The sequence below is a fragment of the Lithobates pipiens genome, unplaced genomic scaffold, assembly GCF_037356315.1.
Source record: "Lithobates pipiens isolate NorthernLeopardFrog02 unplaced genomic scaffold, aLitPip1_a1.2 Scaffold_8, whole genome shotgun sequence".
Taxonomy (NCBI): domain Eukaryota; kingdom Metazoa; phylum Chordata; class Amphibia; order Anura; family Ranidae; genus Lithobates; species Lithobates pipiens.
The window spans coordinates 481,019,319-481,041,678 of record NW_027507903.1 but is presented as its reverse complement, the minus strand read 5'-3'; the positions used below and the strand labels follow the sequence as shown (position 1 = coordinate 481,041,678).

The 22,360-nt window shown below is 44.3% G+C and overlaps 1 protein-coding gene across 24 annotated transcripts in view; it reads right to left on the bottom strand.

Annotated features, from left to right (window-relative positions):
* The window catches only part of MICAL3 (microtubule associated monooxygenase, calponin and LIM domain containing 3), a 299,572-nt gene that overhangs the window by 130,769 nt on the left and 146,443 nt on the right, over positions 1-22,360 (bottom strand). For all 24 annotated transcript variants that reach the window (XM_077468826.1, XM_077468846.1, XM_077468830.1 and 21 more), the window contains exons 9-14: positions 16,945-17,060; positions 16,591-16,717; positions 15,495-15,591; positions 11,501-11,648; positions 7,259-7,452; positions 6,320-6,432 (exon numbers count right to left, since the gene is read on the bottom strand). In XM_077468826.1, the coding sequence (XP_077324952.1) occupies positions 6,320-6,432; positions 7,259-7,452; positions 11,501-11,648; positions 15,495-15,591; positions 16,591-16,717; positions 16,945-17,060 (795 nt within the window). The remainder of the gene's footprint in view (positions 1-6,319; positions 6,433-7,258; positions 7,453-11,500; positions 11,649-15,494; positions 15,592-16,590; positions 16,718-16,944; positions 17,061-22,360) is intronic.

Sequence of the window (22,360 nt, the reverse complement as noted above, 5' to 3'; positions counted from 1 at the left end):
TTGGTCTGGTTGGATGCATTACTCTACAGATATCAGACTAAATAGTTCTCCCTATAATAACTATCTGAATTTGGTTATGTATAGCTAGCCTTGTCAAGACATTATCCATAACCAATAGGTGTGCCCTTCCCTTAGGCTAGAGATGTTCAGAGCATTTTGGATATCTGGCTGTCCTTGAACAGTCTTTGGTTAATGTGAAAGAAGAAAGCTGCGAGAAGGTAGAGTTTTGAACTGCGTTATGTACCCTTAAGGAAACCATTGATTGCACCAACAGGTCTGGGACCCAGAGATGCAAACTTTAAAAGGCCTCTTCCCACACTTCGAAGAGGGCACCCCTTTACTGGGAAGAGGGCTTTGGGGAAGACTTGCTGGGCTTTGTGCCCCAAGTCTTAAGCCAAAAGAAAGGGCTAAACCTAATTTTGGAATTTTAAGCCTTTAGAGCAATTAAGTGCTCCAAGTTTTGCAGAGGCAAAGGCTTTTTTTTTGTAGTGTGGGGAGGGGGGCTTGGGGTCAGGGGCAGGGATTTTCTTCTGTGGTAGTCAACACTTCCCCTCTTCAACACCTTTTACAAAGTCATCAAGTACCTACCTCCCTAAACAGACCTCTGCCTTGAAAAGACAAAAATAGGATTTTTTGTACTCACTGTAAAATTATTTTCTCTGCAAGTCACCAACTAACACCGCTTCTCTTTAGACCATTGGGTTGTTATGCCACCTTCAGGAGAAGGCTAGGCATTACATGTTAACATATGATAATAAAACTAGAACTTTCTAGTTCAGCCCAAGGGGCGGTCCCTTAGTTAACAACCCCTCAGCATGCTACTGCAGCCTCAGTACGTCAACAAGCATATAGCATAAAGAAAAATATGAGGGGCGGGTGCTGTGTCAGTCGGTGAATTACAGAGGAAAAAATCCTTTTTTCTCTTATATTCACCGACTTATACAGCTTCTTCTCTTTAGACCATTGGGACGTCCCCAAGCAGTGCCAAAACGAGGGGTGGGAAAACAGCATAAAAAACTTCATCCACCATGGCATGTGGGAACTAGTACAAACTTTACCCACAAAAAAACTAGTGTGTGGAAAAACCCACCCAAAAAAAAAAAAAAAAAAAAAAAAAAAAAAAAAACAGGGTGCTCCTCAAACGGAGAAGCATTACCCTCAAACCACACCAAAAACTGCGGTAATGGATGCAAGTGCATTAACTTAAAAAAGGTACTGCATTTATACCCATAAAACAGGAAAAAAGGAAAAAATTGCATATGCAATTATACAGCTGCCTGCAAAACTTTGCGGCCAAAACAGGCATCACCCGATGCACTGACATCTACCTTGTAGAACTTTGTAAACGTGTGGACAGAGGATCAGGTCACCGCTTTACACACTTGAGCAACAGACGCTTGATGTCGGAAGGCCCAAGACGTTCGATTGCCCTCGTGGAGTGGGCCGTGACCGGAAAGGGGGGCATCTGTAGTACAAGCCTATGCCCCGATAGGCCAATCTGTCTGATCCACCTGGAAATGGTGGCCGATGAGACCGCCATGCCTTTCTGTGGACCAGCCACAGAAACAAACAGTGGGACTGACTTCCGGAAGGGAACTGTGGCAGACAAATACACCTTCAGAGCCCGAACCACGTCCAGAGCATGAAGGGCCACCTCCTTAGGATGTGTCGGCTTAGGACACAGAAATGGTAACACAATATCCTCAGTGATGTGAAACACCAAGACTACCTTTGGCAGGAAAGACGGTTGCGAATGCAACACCACCTTATCCTTGTGGATAACCAGATAGGGTGACTTGCAGGACAAGGCCGCCAGTTCCGAAACCCTCCTGGCCGATGTAATGGCCACTAGAAAGACCACTTTCTGGGAAAGAATCAACAGGGGAAATTCTGATATTTTCAAACGGCGTTTTCTGAAGCGCCAATACCAGGTCCAGATCCCACGGGGTGACAGTGGACGCACCAGAGGGACATGTCGCACCCCTTGAGCAAAAGTACTCACTATAGAGCAAGACGCCAGGGGGTTGCTGAAAAAGGACAGCTAAAGCTGATATTTGTCCTTTAATGGTGCTCAACGCCAATTTCGGGTCCACCGCTTTCTGAAGAAACAGCAGAATCCTGGATATAGAAAAAGGAGCGCGGATGCCATCCTTTCTCCTCACACACGGAGATGCAGGCCTTCCAAGTATGAAGATATATCTTCCGAGAAGAAGATTTCCGTGCTCTCAACATAGTTGGGATCACCGAGTCCGGCAGACACCGGTTCCTCAACACCTGGCTCTCAATAGCCATGCCGTTAAAGCCAGCGATGGTAAAGCAGAATAGAGAATCGGACCTTGAGACAGAAGGTCCTCTCAACATCAGTCGCCAGGGAACGTCTGCCACCAGGCGCACTAGGTCTGCGTACCAAGGACATTGAGGCCAATCTGGGGCAACCAGTATTACTGGGATCCCCTCGGCCTACACTCTGCGGAGCAGATGTGGTAACAGTTTCAGTGGAGGAAAGGCGTAGATCAGCTGGTAATGATCCCATGGAGCCACCAGTGCGTCTGCCCACGGATCTCTTGTCCTGGATATGAATCTCAGCACCTTCCGATTGAGACGGGAGGCCAGAAGATCCACGTCTGGTGTGCCCCCACCACAGGCACAGTAGCCTGAACACCTCCGGATGCAATGCCCATTCTCCTGGGTCCAGCATCCGACGACTTAAATAGTCCGCCTGGCAGTTCTCCACACACGGGATGTAAATGACCGACAGGGCCGGTACATGTTGCTCTGCCCACCGAAGTATGTGAGCGACCTCTCGTGCAGCGGCCGAGCTTCTTGTTCCTCCTTGGTGATTGATGTATGCCACAGTGGCGTTGTCTGACTGGATCCTGATCGGACGCCCTTGCAGTCTCATTGACCATGTGATCGATCTCAGTTTGAGCAGATTCATCTGCAACTTGGATTCCTCCGTCGACCAGAGGCCCTGAGTCGACTGAACTCCCATCACTCCACCCCAGCCAAATAGGCTGGCATCCGTTGTGATCACTGTCCATTTAAGAGGTAGGAACGACTTCCCGGACTGAAGCACCGGGGACCTCAGCCACCAGATCAGGGAACCCCTAACTATCTTACCTGCATCTGTTGGATCCAGGGACAACAGAGATCTGTCCCACTTTGTCAAGATCTCCTTCTGCAGGACTCTGGTGTGGAACTGGGCATATGGTACTGCCTCGAAGGAGGCCACCATGAGTCCCAGGACTTGGATGCAGAAGCGCAGCGACGACCACTTGCGGTTCATCAGCAGTTTTACCACGGCTCAGAGTCTGCAGCTTGTCTGAAGGGAAAAACACTCGCTTCCCTGGAGTCCAGCAACAAGCCTAGGTACTCAAAACACTGTCAGTACTATCACCGACTTTTTTTTTTAGCTTCAACAGCCAACCAAATTCTTGCAGGGTCTGCATGGTGATCGCCGCATCCTCTTCTAACTCTGAGGTGGAAGAAGCTCTCAGATAGTCTAGGTAACCCACAATCGCAATCCCGCTTTGCCGTACAGGAGCCAATACCTTGCTAAAGATGCGGGGGGCTGCTACCAAACCAAAAGGGAGAGCCACAAACTGGTAGTGGGCTTGCCCGACTGCAATCTCAGAAACTTTTGATGCCGGAGGCATGTGGGTATGTGCAGGTACGTATCCTGGATGTCTAAAGATGCCAGGGAGTCCCTTTGGAGTGCAGAGACCACTGAGCAAACTGACTCCATTCTGAAACCTCTGCACCTTCACAAAGTGATTGAAGGATTTTAGATCCAAGATTGGATGTACCCCTTTCCTTCTTGGGAACTACAAACAGGTTTGAGTAGAACCCCTGGAAACGTTCCGATTCCGGAACAGATACAATCACCCCGCGATTCAGCAGGTCCCCTATTGCGCCCCAGAGGTCCTCCCGGCGAGTCGGGAGAACGTGTATGCTGGAGGGGAAGAATCTGTTTTGCAGCCAAGAGAGGAAATCTATCTTGTAGCCGTAGGAAATAAGATCGCAGACCCATTGGTCGGACAGTCGAGAGGACCACCGGGCTGCAAACTCCCGAAGGCAACCCCCCACCAGAGTCATGGGTGGGGGCAAACCTTCATGCGGTAGCACTTTTTTTCACAGGCTTTTTAGGCTTGCGGTTCCAGAGACGTTTCTACCCTTCTGTGGTCGTCCTGTCGGGCTGGAGACGTTTAGCCAAAGCTCCGGGCGGATGAAAAAGCCGTTTGTGAGAGAAAAAAAAAAAAAGAAAAAAAGAAGGAGGGCCCTTGCTTACGGCATGGTTCCTTAGCCTTCCTGGCCTGTGGGAGTAGAGTACTCTTACCACCTGTGGCATTCTTAATAAGGTTATCCAAAGAGGCTCCAAAGAGCCAGTTGCCAAGGAAGGGAAGATCCGTCAGGGCTTTTTTGGATGCCCGGTCAGCAGACCAGCATTTCAACCAAATCAGGACGATTTTTTTGCACCTTGCGCCCACACACCGCCTCCATCTTGGCTAAGAACGAATTGAGGACCGCCGACAAGGCGTCCAAGGGCACTGCTCATTCCGCAGGCAAACCGGTTGCAATTGACTGGCTTTTGGGGGAAGAAACACCAGTTTCTGAAGCCATGCTGACCCTACCCTGTCTGCCACCCAAAGGGGACTTAGGACAGTGACAGTCCCACCCTCCTTACTGCTGCTGGCTGAGGGGCTCTTTCCAGCAGGACTCACCACCCTGAAGGGTTCTGCGCTATCTAGCAAGTAGTGCCCGTGGTCTCTGTTGGCTCCCAGGTGCAGAGGGATCCGCTCTGTGTCAGTGGAAGCTGCTGCTAATGGCGCTGAAACCACTCTGCAAAGTGCTCAGGCTCAAAGGAAATGGCACCCAACGTCCAGTATAAGGACATAAAACACTGGGTAAAAATGGCCGCCAGAGCACAGGGACAAGTGCTGCCACTAGAGAAAGCAGAAAAACTTGTCCAGGCTTCTAGAAAATGGTCGCCGGCGTCCAGTATAAGGAAAAAAAAAATCACAGGGGAAATGGCCGCCGAAGCACATACGAGCATGCTTTCCCTTGCCCACACCTAAGATGGCTGCTGATGCTGAAACCATGAGGGACAGAGCTGAACAAATGTCGGTGATCAGCACTGCAAGGGACACAGGCACAGCCTCCCAGACACCTCCAGGGACACGAGAAACAGGACTCAGGACACAGCCAGCCAGCGCAGCCCCCCCAGGAGAGCCCCTCTACAGACACACACACACACACACACACACCACTCAGCAGCCACATGCAGCATCCGCACGGGGGTGGGGGGGGGAGATAGGGCCAGGGAGAGAAGAGAGGGAGGTGAGGGACCCCCAAATCGACCTCCCAGGGAATGCCCAGCTGCTCAGCCCCACCGAGGCAGGGAGAGCTGTACTTACCAGTCCTGAAGAGCTGGGAGACATTCCATTACAGACCCACTCTCTGATCAGTACAGGGTGGCTGCTGGCCTGGCACACTGACTCAGACATCAGTAGTCTGGTCAAGTGTGCCCCGGAGCATAAAAGCTCACGACCACCTCTGGAGCGGAGGTTTCGTCGTGGCTGGCCCAGCGCGGAACTGCGATCTGCACACGCTCAATGGCCAGGCTGTGGAGACTACAAGGATAAGGGTATCCAGCCTGTCACCCAGCCGGCTTTTGATAGCAGATCACAGGCTCTATCATCTCGCGCAAAAAGCCAAGCTTCTGCAGAAAAAAAAAAAAAAAAAAAAAAAAAAAAACGTTCCGATTCCGGAACAGATACAATCACCCTGCGATTCAGCAGGTCCCCTATTGCGCCCCAGAGGTCCTCCCGGCGAGTCGGGAGAACGGGTATGCTGGAGGGGAAGAATCTGTTTTGCAGCCAAGAGAGGAAATCTATCTTGTAGCCGTGACTGTCCAGTCCAGGATCATGGGATAAATATGCACAAAATCTTAAAACTCCAATTCTCAGTGTTACTGTGTATCCAACAATCTTCAATGGTGCTCTTGCACTTCCTCACTTCCCAAAAGGAGATTTATGCTTTTTATATGTAATATGAATTCATTTTGTATTAAAGAAATGATATAACTATTCAAGCCAAGAGGTATTTCCATGTTAAGAAGAGGTCTATCATCTTAGGATACAAGCACAAAACTGAGGATTCACCGAGTGGGGTAGGGTTATAGAGAAGGTGCCCACAGGGTATGTTCTCAAATGTTTTTCCAGTGTCTAATCACCTGAAGGTACAAGCCTATGAATACTTTAGAATAATACTTTAGAAGAATATAAAGCTGCCAAATAAGTTCATAAAGTTAGCAGCTTACCTTAGGAGTACGCTTCCGAGAGATTGTCTGACCCAGCTTGCTGAGGAAAGAGATGGGAGACTTGGCAGTGGCAAGGAGAGCAGCCTTCTCATCTGCATTTGGATCGGCATTGTCTGCAAAAATTTGAGGCAAGAGAGGTCAGTTGCTTGTCCTGAAAGTATTAACTAAAAACAATTAAAAAAAATTTGATTAAAATAAGAAACATAAGTTGAATTTGCTCTTTTGTAATGCGACTTCCAGGTATAATGGAAAGGAATTGAGGTGATATTCCATATTACAAAAATATCACCTAATAGGGTGCCATCTGCCCTTACCCAAAATGTCATGGCGGCAAACAAGCCAGCAAGAACGCGACTTCCACATAGTTTCATAGTTTGTTAGGTTGAATAAAGACACCAGTCCATCCAATTCAACCCAAGTGAGTGTCTACAATTGTCCCTATCCCTGTACATTGCACACTCCCATTGGTCCCTACCCTCAAGGAGCCCACAATCCAAGGTCCCCATTCATATACTAGAGCCAATTTTGGACAGAAGCAAATTAACCTACCTGCATGTCTTTGGATTGTGGGAGGAAACCGGAGTACCCGGAGGAAACCCACGCAGGCACAGGGAACATGCAAACTCCAAGCAGGTAGTGTTGTGGTTGGGATTTGAACCAGCGACCTTCTTACTGCTAGGTGAGAGTGCTAACCACTACACCACTGTGCTGCACATCAAGGTCTAGAAGAGGTAAAGTCTACCACAGTCTGCTGAATCAGTAGAAAATGAAGAGCTGCCCGACCTGATGAAGGGCATTTCTGGTCTGAGGTCTGTAGGGTGAAGGAACGTTGCCCTCATTTTGATTAAAGTTTTATTATCCTTTAAAGTGCTAAGGTTTGAAAGAGTTTGGCCGCAATCATGAGCCTATGTATTGTACTAATCTCATTCACCATCTTACCAGATCCAGAAGTCTCCTTGAACATTTCATAGAACTGGCTGAGGTAAACCACCATGGAAAGCTTGTCCGGATCCCCAACAGATGCCATCTCCTTCCCGGTCATGATCGGAGAGATACCCAGCTCCCGCTCTGCGATATCGAATGCCAGCTGGTTATTCTTCTCCACATCACGCTCATCCAGAGAGTCAAAATCTCTGCAGGAAAAAAAGCAGGAACCTTGAGACAGAGGACCATTATGAACAGTTGTTCTTCAGCCATCCCAGCATAAAAAAAAGTGTAACACCAGATAAAGAGCCATAGAGAGGGAGCATGCACGCACTCTAATGCCGTGTACACACGACCGGACTTCCCCAGACAGAATCATTTCATAGGATATTGCGATCGTGTGTGGGCTTCATCTGACTTTTTTTCAAAAATTCAGACGGACCTAGAAATCGGAATTGATTCCGTCAGAAAGATTTAACATGTTCCATCGGGAAAATTGTTAGTCTCTAGTCCGACATACCAAAAGCGACGCAAGGGCAGCTATTGGCTACTGGCTATTGAACTTCCTTTTCTAGTCCCATGGTACGTCATCGCATTCTGAACGGACTTTGGTATGATCGTGTGTAGGCAAGTCCATTTCAGCGGAACTCAGTCGGAAAGACAGTCAGTTGTATTAGGAATTCACAGGATTCATTGTATGTAATACTGTAATTCAAACTATGCACAAGAAACAGCAAGTGCACACAATAAGACATCATACAGGTCTAGTAACTATGCTCTGTGCAGTTCCAATTTGAAGTGCCTCAAATGACAAACATTTATCGTTTTGGAAGAGTGTAGAAGGGTTAAGGCTCATACACACAAGAAAACAAAAACCAGACAAACATTTTCGTCTGAGAAACGATCGTACAATTTTCTCATAGTGTGCACACAACTTTCGACAGCTGATTCCAACCTTACAAACATACATTTCCGAAGGGACAAATTCCAAATGTTTTCTCATATGGGGAACAGAACGAACGATTTTTGTTTAATGTGTTCCATTTGCATACGAGAAAAAAACAGAAAAAGGCCGAGCATGATCATACACAAAAAAGCCTTTGTCGTAGCAGAATTTTCACACTCTATTTCCTTTTTCCATTTTCTTATGGTGTGTGCCCTACTTTAGACCCTTGTGTCTCCACTGCAGAGATTTGCCCTCTGTATTTGTCTTGATGACCACTGTCACCGAGACAAAGGAATGCAAAAATACAAAATTTACAGTTGAATAGAAATAGTGGGAAATTCTTAAAATGGGGACATCAGTTCAAGGGACTCCTGTGTAAAAAATTATTTCCCCCTATTTGTTTAGATTTCCTCTCCCTTTTATGTTTCTGTAATGGGACAAATGCTCCCTCAAAGTGAGAAACGCCAAGTATTTTGCAATAATTGTGGAAGAGGAAAGAGCAGAGGAGAATGCTGTGGAAAACAAGCGAGATGCGGTGGGTTTAAAGTGAACCTGTCACTTTGCCCTGAATGAGCAAGACAACAGGTTCCCTATAAAGTCATTCTGTAGGGAGGCGTCAGGTTCTTTTCATCAGCATTATTTGTGCACACACCTAACACAGGTATCAGGGTGTAATACCATCAGTCACATGACTCTCGGTGTATTAGGATAATGACACACCCGCCAATAGAGTACCAGCATAGGAAGGTTCAGATTACAACAGAGTTGGTTTGCTCTCTAACAGCCCTCAGGCAGAGGAGACAGAACACTCAGGAAAGGAGGGTGAACCTTATCTGCGTACATTGTTATACCGAGAACACCGCCAATTTACATAAAAAAAAAAAAAAAAGGCAATGAGTCATTCTGTGTGCTCAGATATTCGTTCCCACAAATAAACATTGTTTATGTTCATAGCTTTGTCTAATTACAGCCCTGATCCGCTGCCAAATACAAGATGATCGCACTGCAGAGAGGCAAATTCTTCAGGTAGAGCCAGAATATAGTGGGAGTCTAGCGCTGGAGTCTAGCGCTGAGATTACATCTTTGAGAGGGAGAGGGAGAGGGGGGCATCAAAATGATTCCTGTGACTTTTCACATCACTGTGCTGCATGTGCACTGTGGTCTGGAAAGTCCTACATGCGTCATCTTTGGTCCATTTTTAAAAAGGGTACTTTCCATTGAAAGTCAAAGGAAATGCATCAAAAAATGCCCCAAGTATTTTTAGGCACGTTTGAGGGTCACATTACTTTATTAAAGATGCTGGTTGTTAAGGAGTCGGCACCTGCTGGCATCCTTAACTAGTGAATAGCTGGTTAAGAAGCCAGCACATACCAGTATGATAGCCAGCAGATAGCTGCACATAAAAATGCTCCCGCCCCTCTTACTTCCATGGCGGTCACCCTCAGCACCCTTCTGCTTCATCTCTTCATGTAGTGGAGTCGGTTTGGCCATCCCCCTTTCCTCCCCTCTATTAAAAAGATTAAGTAAACTTCCTTTGCTGACAGTTTACCTATAGGCAAGCCTATAAGGCTTACCTATAGGTAGTGTAAATATCTCCTGAACATGCAACGTTCATGAGATGTTTGCATTACATGCAGCCAGTGGCATCATTGGCACATGCGCTCTGAAGGAACGGCCACTGGCACTGTTTCTTCTGAGCCCTGTGCCGTGAAAGGCAGCTCCCGCGTGCATGCACGGAAGTGAAGTCATCACAGGTCCAGCCAGTCACATACCCAGAGCCTGCAAACCTGGAAGCAAGATGGGTGAAAATGGAAGCTGCATCACTGACATGGTGGAACTGGAACAGCTTTGTTTTAAAGGCACGTCTCAAATACAGTAATGTGCTGGTATGTGTTGCATACCAGCACATTATGACTTTACCTTTCAGGAAGAGGGGGGAGAAAAAAATAAATAAAAAATAAATAAAAAAAAAACACAACATGTCCAGCGCTATTTAAACCGATTGAAGGACTTTAGACTTGCCATTGGGAGTTGCAAAAATGCTGAGTCTCGCTTTTGCTGCCTCCCTCAAGTTGCAATAGGAAATAGAGGGGGATATTTTCATGCCAGGGCCACGATGCTTCGTGACCACGGCTAAGCTGACCCGACATGCAACAGGCAGCAAGTTTGCCGAACATTACATGTGCAAGTCAATGGAGAAGTCCTGCAAATGCCTCAGAACCACAATAGCCAGCAAAATGGGGTTAAAAACAGGCAGTGTAGGAGCCGACACCCGATGGCATCACTAACAACCAGCTAGTCACCACATATGCCTCGTGTCGCATTTTAACACAACCCATTTAAAACGCATAGTGAGTTTTTGAAACGTGGCAGTGTGAAAGGGCCCAAAATGTTAGTTATATTAAAAAAGGTGTATGAACCCTGCCAAGTAGTTTAACCCTCTACATTTGACCTGATGTCCACTATTATCACTAAAGTGATGGGGGATCCAAAATGTTACAAGCATCACAAAAACAAGGGGCCTGTGCACACAGACATTTGTTGTACACTACTGAAGTATTTTTAGGCTATTAGGAAACTCTGCTATTGACATGCATCATCAAAACTATGCTCTAGCTTTGGATGGAGTGGGGAGGGGTTTAAACACTTCAGGTTTTAATGACCGTCTGTGCTCCCGCTGGGAAGATTTGCTTCCTTTGTCCTGGTGACCACTGCCGTTTACAGATGCCATCAGAACAGGTGACAAGAAATCTTCCAATGGGGACACTTGTTCTGGTGACAGCTGTCATATAGAAGAATTCCCTCACGTTGTAGAGATTTTCTCTTACTTCCTCTTGCATCACTGGAAAAAGTGGAAGTAACGAATTTTCAACAGGACAGACCACAAAAAATAAACTGACAGGGGTTTTTACCCTTCTGTACTCCATCAAAACCTTTACATACATTTAAGAGGTCTTTTTTATAATGTTTTCAAACAAGATTAAAATAACTTTTCAATTGGAAAAATATGAACCTTTGCTGAAAGCCATATAAATCTTAGGGAAAAAAGCATTTTTAAAACAGACCTCCAAGTGTCTTGATGGTATAGAAAAATAAAGTTTAATGGGTTGCAGTGCCTACATTTCTTGAAAAAAGGCTCCCTTCCGTACTTCTGAGATAGAAAAAAAAAGCCTGGGCTTCTGGTCATGTGAGGTCTGTTGACAAAGCGGGTTTGACTGTTCAAATCATATGAACCAAAGGCCTAGGCTTTTAGTCATGTGGCTAGCACAAGTACCAGAACAAAAGCTCAGTCTGTCAAGAATAGTCCTTACATGAGCTCCGGGCGATAGCGGTGGATAATGGCACAGAGCGCAAGGCCGCTTTTCCAAGACAGTGTTAAGTCAATAACGTTGACTCCGACATAACCTTCAGTCTGCTTCTGACACCACCCCAACAGCTTACTGGAGCGAGCCACCGACTCTGCAATAGAGGGAGAAAAAAAAAAAGAAAATTCTGACTTACTTGTAAATTCCACATCTTAAAGTAAACTACATGACACAGGCAAAATATTCATACACCACAGGTTATAAGCGTGCACCTTCAGGTGATTGGACACTGGCAAGCTTTTGGAGGACAAGCCCACCTTGGGTGCTTCCCCTTTAACCCTACACAGAAAGGCCTCAGTTTTGAAAGAAACCATACAGAGGGCCCAACACAAGGATCACCTGGAACAAAGTTTAGATTTTTTTGTTTTTGTATAGGAGTATGAAGCGAGAGGCCTTTGAAAGAGGATGGGCAAGGCTGACACTTGCACTATAAGGATGCATACAGCCCAGTTTTGGTCAAGACCTTTTTGCAGTAAGACCAGAAAACAAGGCACAGAGTAATCTCTGCATCCAAATTTACTACATTCACACCAGGCAAAAAAAAAAAAAAAAAAGACATTGATGTCCACATCTGGAATCTCTCCCCACCTCTACACCCCCCTCCCCCCATCATTCGCATATCGGATTAAAAACATCTGGATGAAGAGACCCTTTTCCCAGGTCCAAGTGATGGCGGCCGAGATAATTGGCTTCCAGTTTTCAACTCCTGGGATGTGGACTGCACAAGCTGCTGGACAGTAAGATTTTGTCCAGAAGAGAATCCGATTTCCATTAATTCCCAGGCAGTCAGACTCCTCATGCACCGTTAATGGTTGAGCCATGCCCACTGTGGTGACATAATCTGATTGCACCTGGATTGGGTGTCCCTTTGGAAGGTGGGTTCAGTGCTGTAGGGATTACCTGACTGCTTTGAGCTCCAGTTGGTTGAAGGGGTGTTTGGTTTCTCTCCTGTCCATGTTCCCTGAACTTTCCAGGATTGAAATACTTCTCTCTAGAATAATAAACCTGCATTTGTAGTAAAGACTTTCCAGTTGCAGGGAAGGAAGAAATTCTAGTGTTAGAGATGTACCACCAAGATAAGGAATTCCAGTAAATCCAGGGGAAAAGACTGCTTTTTCCATGCAGACAAAATATGTTGGAGAGTTCTTGAATGGAATAGGGAAAATGTACTGCTTTGAAGGAGGCTACCATTAGGCCTAGAACTTTCATGGCAAATTTCATTATCAGATTTCTCTTGAGAGCCCTTAGAGAAAAGTTTGTTTTGGAAGTGATCAGTCCAGGCTCAGATCAAATATTAAAAAGGCAAAGGCAAGGCTGAACAGCAGACTTGCTGAAATGCATGGCCCAGCAAAAGGCCCGAGTCAGCTGAATTGTATTGTGGACATTTTGTGAGATACATAAGGGAGGATGAATCCTTCATGAGATCATCACCTAAATAGCCTGTCACTTGGATGCCGCGAGTTCTGAGAAACACCAGCAAGGTTGCCAAGACATTTCTGAACACCCTGGAAGCAAAGGATAGGCTGACAGGTAGTGCAACAAACTAGAAGTGTTTTTTTTTGCCACTGCAAAGCATAGAAAACACTGATGAAATTATCCAATGAGTACATGCAACATTTTGGATGTCCATAAATGCCATGTACTCTATCCCCATGGTCTCAGAGAAGCAATTACTGACCTTGCAGATTTAAGGCATTTTGATGCATACCTTCTTTAGGCTTTGGTACCATTAACAAGTTGGAGTGGAATCCTTTGAATCTGTCATCTGATGGTACTGGACACAATTATGCATTCCTCATTGGCGTGGGAGCAATGGAAGGCGGAATATATCTAGAGCTGAGACTGGATATATAAATTGGGCTCTCATGTGCCCAATCGTTTGAATGTTGAGTGGGATATCAACGGTTTTATTAATAGTTGATGTAACCCCTATTCTATACTGGCCATTGGTTTCTCTTCCCACTTTTTTTTTTTATATAAACGCAATTCTTTTAGGTTTAATTTCTGCCTTTTTATTTTAAGCAGGTACTTTTCTTTTGCTTAATATTGCATTTTTATCCTTTTAAATGATTTTTATGCATTAAAATTAGTTAATTGAAAAAGGTTTGCTAAAAGGTTCATATTTTAGTGTGCATGTATATGTGCCTTATATACTTTTTGAATACATAAATAAGTTCTTTAAGACTCTGAAAACATATGTGTAATGTATTAATTCTTGATTTTGTATTGTTTATATTCTTGTCGATTAATGTAAGGGCTATTGGCAACATAAGGAAGCAAGCCTGTGTAATCATTTATGTGGGATTTTAATTCCTTCTTTCATTTCTCCACAAGATGGCGAAGCTTGCCTCTATTGCCATGGGACTGGGTTTCTAGCTGTGTCTGTTGCAAGGATGTTAGACATACTTTCCATCAATGGTTGCACAGATTACTTTTTACAGTCAATAAACTGCTTAAGAGCCAATATTACACTATTTTGAGTCTCTTCACATATTTTACACACCCAGTTGCTGAGGCTGTCTGATTCCCTGGTTGCCGATTAACATCCGGTGCACCTAAAGGCTTTTTGGGGAGAGATGTCTGGATACTCCTCCACTGAATATTTAATTCAAACAAGTGCTTTGTCAGATTAAATTCACAAGTCTGGAACATCTGTGACCCAGAGTGAGGCAAACTAAAACAGACACGCCTACTCTTAGAAGTGTGGCCCGGTATGGTTCAGGAGGGTGGGCGCTGCCTCTTCATCGTCCCCCTATCTTGACCTTCCAGGCTGCATGCTCAGATAAGGGTCTGGTATGGATTTTGGGGGGACATTTATTTTGGGTTTAATTTTGGCATGGGGTTCCACAATCCTTACCAGACTCAAAGGATTGGGGGGCGGAGCTTGCATGTCATCTTTTTAAACATTTTTGTATTGCCAGCAATTTAAATGTCTCTTTATAAAGGTTAGTTTTGCTGCAGCAGATTCTATACGTGGTACAGATGCGCCACTTGCAGGGACACTAAGTGGACCCCACCAGGCACTATATTAAAAGGAATTTTTCATTTTTATGGTTTCACTTTAAACATCATTAAAATCACTGCACCTTAAAAAAACGATCTTTCAATTTTTTTTGCATTGGTACATGTCACCCACAGCAATACCCGGGCCCCCCATAACCTTTTTATGACCAATAACTTGCATATAAGTTTTCAAAATGGTGACTTTTGGTTTTTCAAATACGGCCCTATAGATTCAATTGGGTTTGAGGTTCAGGTCTGAACTTGTGATGTTAGAGAATTCTGGCACAAACCAACCCGGGGTGTTCAGCCCATCTCTAGTGTTAACCCTTCCTTATGCTATCCAAAAAACATAATTAAATTTTTTTTGGCTGCAGTTACTTAAATGTACCTGTTACAACTTGCATATAAATTCAACAGAACCCATCTTGTTTGTAACTTGGGGACTGCCTGTACTAGCACCAACGCAGAGTGTGGGGATAGCTCTAAGGTAGCTTCACGTTACAGGCAAGCCCTGTGTCCAGTCCACTGTGGTTCAAGTTCAGTGTTCCATAGCAAGTTATGATGAAACACCAATACGGAGAGCTGAGATAGAGATAGAAGGAAAAAAAAAAAAAAACACACACGCGAAAAAAAAAAAAAAAAAAAAAAATAGGCTGAAGGAAGAAGAGTCCACCTCTAAGGGTACTAGCAAGAAACTGAAGAATGCTGGGAGAAGGGTTTATACAGGGGCTGGCTTAAAATGTTTGTTTGCCAGTGTCCAAAATTAATGTAGGCAGTAGTATAACCACAGAATTCCTGTGTCCCTTAATAGATTAGAAGAAAATAAAAAATAAAAAGGATTTATAAAACGGTTAACTACTCACGCTAAAGAAAATTAGCAGCACCAAAACTCCCCAATCAGGTACAAAACGTAAATATGTAAGTTTTAGAAAGTTACCATTTCTGCCGAGTTTTGGTGTTCTTTGTGCATTAATGTGATTGCTTATTTCCAAGTTAAGATCCTTCATTTCTGTTGTGTTGTACAAGTGTCGCACCTGAGTGGAGGGATAAGAGATCAGAAATGAGCAAAACCGTCCATCTACTGAATGCGTTACACCACGGGTGGGCAAATGGTTTTCACAAGGGGCCACATGAGAAACTGGGACTGTTGTGGAGGGCCAAACCGAATTCCTCTCAATTCTGGAATTGGGAAGATCCACTTTACTGCTCCCATGCCAACTACCTGAACTGTAACATTACAACCGGACGGGGCTGTTCACATGTCATGGCTGTGATGCTATGCTTCACAGCTGCTGTATTTTTCACTTGAGGTGCAGAGTTTGACAAGTGCCACTGCTGGTCAAACCCACCCACTGAGGTCAAAGGAGCTGCAACGTAACCCTGTGCAATGCACAGGATTGAGGAGCAGTGGTACAGCATTGCGGGGTTAAACCAGAGGACACAACAAAACACCTCATTGCTGCCTGTCAAATGCCCTCTGAAAAGCACTGTGGCTGAAAAGAGCCTGAGATCAGTACCTAGGGACTTCTACAGATTTTGAGCTTGAGTGAAGAAAAGGTGCACAGCTTCTAGGGTTTGCATCGTGCAGGGGCCAATACAAGAAGAACCTGTCTGGGTAGCTGAGTGGCAGGACATCTCCTAGGCTAAGCTCTTCCACCAGAGCCTTCCTGGCTCCTCAGGCTCTCTCTCCCTTCTCAGTGAGGAAGCTGACAGGACAAAAGAGGCATGCTGACAGTGGAGGCTTCGAGGGCAAGTCAAAGGGCCAGATGTGGACCTGGGTCCGCAATTTTCCCAGATCTGTGCTATACAGGGGTTCATCACTATTCCCAACTTAGCCTTCACCAACTCTCATCTCCTAAAAAATATTCCACTCTACTGGAGGGCTCTCTTCTGAAATACTATGCACTGCTACGGGACTCTGTTCCTTCCTCAAACCCACCTCTCCTGAAATACTGCTGTTTTATAGGTTTTTGGGGCAAATTATTTGAATTAGAATTGACCAGATCACATACAGAAATATGACAGTCACTTACCTGGCTGGGTCGTAGAAACTGCAGGTTGACATTGGGATAACGGGTGGTTGGGTCAATGCTGTACTGGTTGAAGTTTTTACTGACATTTTCTGGTGTGGTCTGGGGAAGGAGCCTATAAATACTCTCCCTGAAATCAAGATCAATCAGAGAGGTCCATCAGTGAGAGAGTAAGACATCCGATACACAGAATATAGTAATAAAGGTAAAAATGGGTTTGCACATTCTTCCTGGTCTGGCAGGCATGATCAAAAAGCATGTAGGCCCAATACTGCAGTCACAATTGTGTAAGCTTCAGTCATGCCAACGGGCAAACCTAGGAATTAGCAGCCATCTACTCTGCTTGCAGGGTCTTACCTTTCAGCCACCACTTCTAGCGGACTGGCTCCTTGTGCCCAGCTGCGTACCATCCAGGCTGAATCCATAGCAGCCAGGAAACCTCGAGCGATGCCCGTTCCCATCGGCCAAAAAGGCTGTTAAAGGAAGAGTACATTTTTAAGTGGTCATTCCGAGAGGAAGAGAAACAGAAGAAGCCTGACATGCAAAATAAAAGTGACAGACTATACTAAAATATCTTAATTTTATCTCTTGCTTTGTTTTCCTTTTTTTTTTTTTTTTTTTTTTTTTTTTTTTTTTAAGACCAAAGGGGTATGGATGGATTTGAAATATTATGCAATACCCTCTAGATGCAATAATAAAAAATGAAAAAAAACCCCACACAAATACCCTACTTATCCAAAGCAGCAGCCACATGACTTTCAGGTCCAAAGCCTGCACACGTATTCTTTTTTTCTTCCATCGGAGTCCTCCTTTGGGTGCCCACAATACTACCTGCGTGATGTGGACAATTCCTGTTGGCTGTCCAGTGATGGGGTCTTTTCAGCATCCAGAAGAGGAGAAAAGTCATTGCGAGGGGATGGTAGGGGACTTAACAGAGGGATAACCTGCATATCTGGCTTGGCAGTCCCTGCAGCATAAAACAGTGGCAGCGAGGGACGAAGTCTGAACTTGGGTGCACACATCTTGCTTTACCAGGCAAGCCAAAAAAGGAAAAAAAAAAATCCCTTAGATTTGGTTAAAGGGAAGGATAGGAACTTTTGAGCTTTAAGGTTTCCTTCCTTGCATGATATTTTTCAATTGTGGAAAACTTAACAAAAAACAGGATAAAAATAAATAAAGATTTTGTCTCAACTGTAAATTCTGTATATTGGAGTATAAAGTGGTTGTAAAATCTCATGGTTTTTCACATTTAATGCATTCTATGTGCTGCAGCTGACCCCCAGAACACCCCCTCCCCCCTTTTCTTACCTGAACCTGTTAATTTCAGTGACAAGCCCAGCAGCTCTAGTCCCCATCTTGGGCCCTCATTGGATAAATTGATAGCAGTCAATCAAATTCAGTGACACGCGAGTTGGGGTGTGGGGCCGAGTCCTGCTTTCTGTGTCAATGGACGCAAGGCCAGTCAGCCAATGAGGAGAGAAAAGGGACAGGGCCGTGGCTCCGTGTCTAAATGGACACAGGGAGCTGTGGCTCAGCTCAGGAGCACAGAGCAGGTAAGTATAACTTTTTTTGTTAAAAATAACAAAACCTGTGTGTTTTTTGGTGAATGTTGCTCTGTTTAACCCCTTAACAGGGAACTGCAGTCTGCTCACATAATTTGTAATAAAAACATCTTTGCCATTCTGAAGCTTCCCTCCAACCACTTTGCATATTATTCTATATATACTGTGAATCTGTACTTGCCAAATATGCTGCAGAAAGCTCCCTCCACTGAGTCTGGCTGCAATCATTTTAACTGTGGGCAGCTGAAGCTGTTGTCTGTTCACTTCCTGGATTTACACAGGGGCACACCTCCAGCTCTGCAGCTCTCATTGGCTCTCTTTGGACTCATCCCCCCCCCTCCCTTCCTGGGAAACAGAGAGGGCTGTGCATGAGGTCATAAGCCTAGGATTTATTTTTAACCAGACAAGAAACAGGAAGTGGGCTGTAAGATATTTACTGGCAGAAAAAAAAAAATATGTTTTACTGTTCACTTCTATTTTATAAACTATTAATAAATTAGAACTTTTACTTTGTGCGTTAAAAATTTGTATACCTTTAACCACTTAAGGACCGCCGTATTGCCAATGTACGTCATTACAATGGCACAGGCAGGCACAAGCACGTACATGTACGTGCCTGCCTTCCAGCGGGTGGGGGGGTCCGATCGGACCCCCTCCTGCTGGATACGGCGGTCCGTTTCCCTCCAGCAGCGATCCGTGATGAGGGGATGGCCGTCGGTTTCTGGCCACCCCCTCTCGATCGCTCCTGGCCAATGACGAACTTCCTCCCACTGTGTATTGTTTACACAGGAAGGAGGAAGTGATGTCATTCTCCTCGGGGCGGTCTTTTTGACCGGACTACGAGGAGAAGACTAAAAGTAAGTGCACCAAAACACTACACTGACACATAGGTACACAAACTAAAGTTATTTTTTTAGGTTCACCGCCAGGTTTTTATAGCGCTAGGTACCCCGATATACTACCCAATAATGGTTTTAACCCCCTGATTGCCCCTAGTTAACCCTTTCACCATCGATAACAGTATAAGTGTCACTGGTGACGCTGGTTAGCCAGTTAGTTATTTAGGTTCCCCGTCAGGTTTTTATATAGCGCCAGGGACCCCCATATACTACCTAATAAAAATTTGAACCCCCTGATTGCCCCTAGTTAACCCTTTCACCACTGATCACCGTATAAGTGTTACGGGTGACTCTGGTTAGTTTGCTTTTTATAGCATCAGGGCACCCACCATTTATTACCCAATAAAGGTTTAACCCCCTGATCACCCAGCGGGTGATATCAATTAGGTTTTAGGGTCAGGGTCTGCGTCGCCCCAGGCAGCGCTAGGTTAGTGCCAGTACCGCTAACACCCACGCGCAAAGCATACACCTCCCGTAGTGGTATAGAATCTGAACAGATCAATATCTGATCTGATCAGATCTATACTAGCGTCCCCAGCAGTTCAGGGTTCCAAAAAAAAAGCATTGTTAGCGGGATCAGCCCAGATACCTGCTAGCACCTGCGTTTTGCCCCTCTGCCCAGCACACCCAAGTGCAGTATCGATCGATCACTGTCACTTACAAAACACTAAACACATAACTGCAGCGATCGCAGAGTCAGGCCTGATCCCTGCGATCGCTAACAGTTTTTTTGGTAGCATTTTATATTTAAATCCGGAAGGCAGTGCTTGGTTTTCGGGGTCCCGTACGTGGCTAGGCTCCCAAAAAGTCCCCCACATGTGGTATCCCCGTACTCGGGAGAAGCAGCAGAATTTATTTTGGGGTGTAATTTGACTTCTGCCCATAGCATGTGTGAGCAATATATCATTTAGTGACAACTTTTTGTAAAAAAAAAAAAATTCTTTTTTTTGTCATTATTCAATCCCTTAGGACAAAAAAATAAATAAATATTCAATGGGCTCAACATACCCATCAGCAATTTCCTTGGGGTGTCTACTTTCCAAAATGGGGTCATTTGGGGGGGGGGGGGGGGGGTTTGTACTGCCCTGCCATTTTAGCACCTCAAGAAATGAGATAGGCAGTCATAAATTAAAAGCTGTAAATTCCAGAAAATGTACTCTAGTTTGTAGACGCTATAACTTTTGCGCAAACCAAAAAATATACGCTTATTGACATTTTTTTTTACTAAAGACATGTGGCTGAATAAATTTTGCCCTCAATGTAGGACTAAAATTTAGTTTATTTGATTTTTCTTATAACAAAAAAAAGAATATCTTTTTTTTTTTCAAAATTTTCGCTCTTTCCATTTATATCGCAAAAAAAAACAAAAAAAAAACAAAAAAAAAAACGCAGAGGCAATCAAATACCATCAAAAGAAAGCTCTATTTGTGGGAAGAAAAGGACGCAAATTTCGTTTGGGGGCAATATTGCATGACCGCGCAATTACCAGTTAAAGCAGCGCAGTGCGAAATTGGAAAAAGACCTCTGGTCCTTAAGGTGTTTATTGGTCCGGGGCTGAAGTGGTTAAAGTAGAGCTACACAATCCTCAAGAATGTTATCTCAATCTTGACTAAAGCATTTCACAATTATTTCCATGCAAAGAATTCTCTCTGCTAAGCCACAGCCCTCAAAAGAAAGGAAGAGAAAAACTGGGCACTCTGCCAAGAGCCAAAAAACATTCTTTATCAGTTAAACTAAAGTATAAACATTGTAACAATTTGCAAAGGAACAGACTGTGTGTAAGTGAAAAGTTTAACCACTTAAACACTAAACCTTTTTCTGACATTTGTTGGTTTCAAGTTAAAATTATTTTTTTGTTAGCTAGAAAATTACTTAGAACCCCCAAACATTAATATTGAGAGATAGATATATAGATATATAGATATAGATAGATTATATATATATATATATATATATATATATACATACACACACACACACACACACACACACACACACACACACTTTTTTTTAGTAGACACCCTAGAGAATAAAAAAGGTGGTTGTTGCAATATTTTATGTCACAATGTATTTGCGCAGTGGTCTTTCAAATGCAATTTTATTTTAATTTTTTTAAATTAAAACAATAAAAAAAATAAAAATAAAAAAAAAATAAAAACAAACAGTAAAGTTAGCCCATTTTTTTGTATAATGTGAAAGATTTTTTCGTGATCTTTATTCTAAGCAAAAAAATTGCAATTCTCATTTTGGGCAGAATCGTGCAGCTCTACTGTAAAGTATATTTACATGCTTCACATTGAATTTTTTTTATTTCATTTGCAAATAACTTTTCAGTGCTTTGTACCATCGTTGACAGCTGAAGTGTAAACAAAACAGTTGCAGTAGGTATCGGTAAATGGTATCGCCAAGTACAAAAAAAACTATCAGTGCATCCCTACAAGGAGAGAATCCAAAGGCTTCTGGAAGAGGAGAGGGCCATAAGCCTGTTCCCTAAGAGTAGAGACAAGATTTGGTCAAGGTTAAACCACAGGCAAGCCAGAATGCAAGGTAGTAAAATGTCTCAAGGATTAGCAGATAATGTCAGTGTTCATACCAGGTGAAAAAGGGTCTCCAGGTAAAGTAGATCTTTCTTGAAGTGGCTTCTCTTGCCCTGAGTGATGTAGGAATGACAGAATCAGATATACACCCGTCTTTCAAGGCCTGGGTGTAAACCACCATGCCATTAACACAAGTGATTGAAAAGCAAGCTGGTATTGAGGCAGAAGATCTGACCTGCTTGAGAGAGGCCAGGGGTCAGCTCCAAAATCTTTGAGTATCTGTACCATGTTCTTCTGTCCAGTTTAGTGCAATGAGAATTGCGGCTTTATTATAAGCCTCTACAGTATCTTACAGAGCAGTCAAGCATATTTTTACCCACACTGCGACCATGAGATTACTAGGGCATCAGATGACCAGTGATAGATGATTCTTGTTCCTGGCCATGTATAGGGGTAACTTGTTGTTGAACCAGGATGTCCACATATAGAGTCCCCCAATTCTGACATAGGAGAATAAAGAAAGGATAGAATGACCATTCCCCTTGGTCTAGGTGACATGGCTGAGAAAATCCACCTTCCAATTGTCCACTACTGGATTGAGAGCAGCAGAGATGGTTGGCCAGTGCTCTTCTGTAGATCTTACTTGCTTTAGGGCTGCCCAACTCCTGGTTCCTTCTTGATTTAGGCCACCCTATTGGAAGTCTCCTGAGAAGCTTGCTTCCCTTAACTGTGTGAGACTGAAGTGCACTCCTCAGGCTGTGAAGCTGGCATCTGT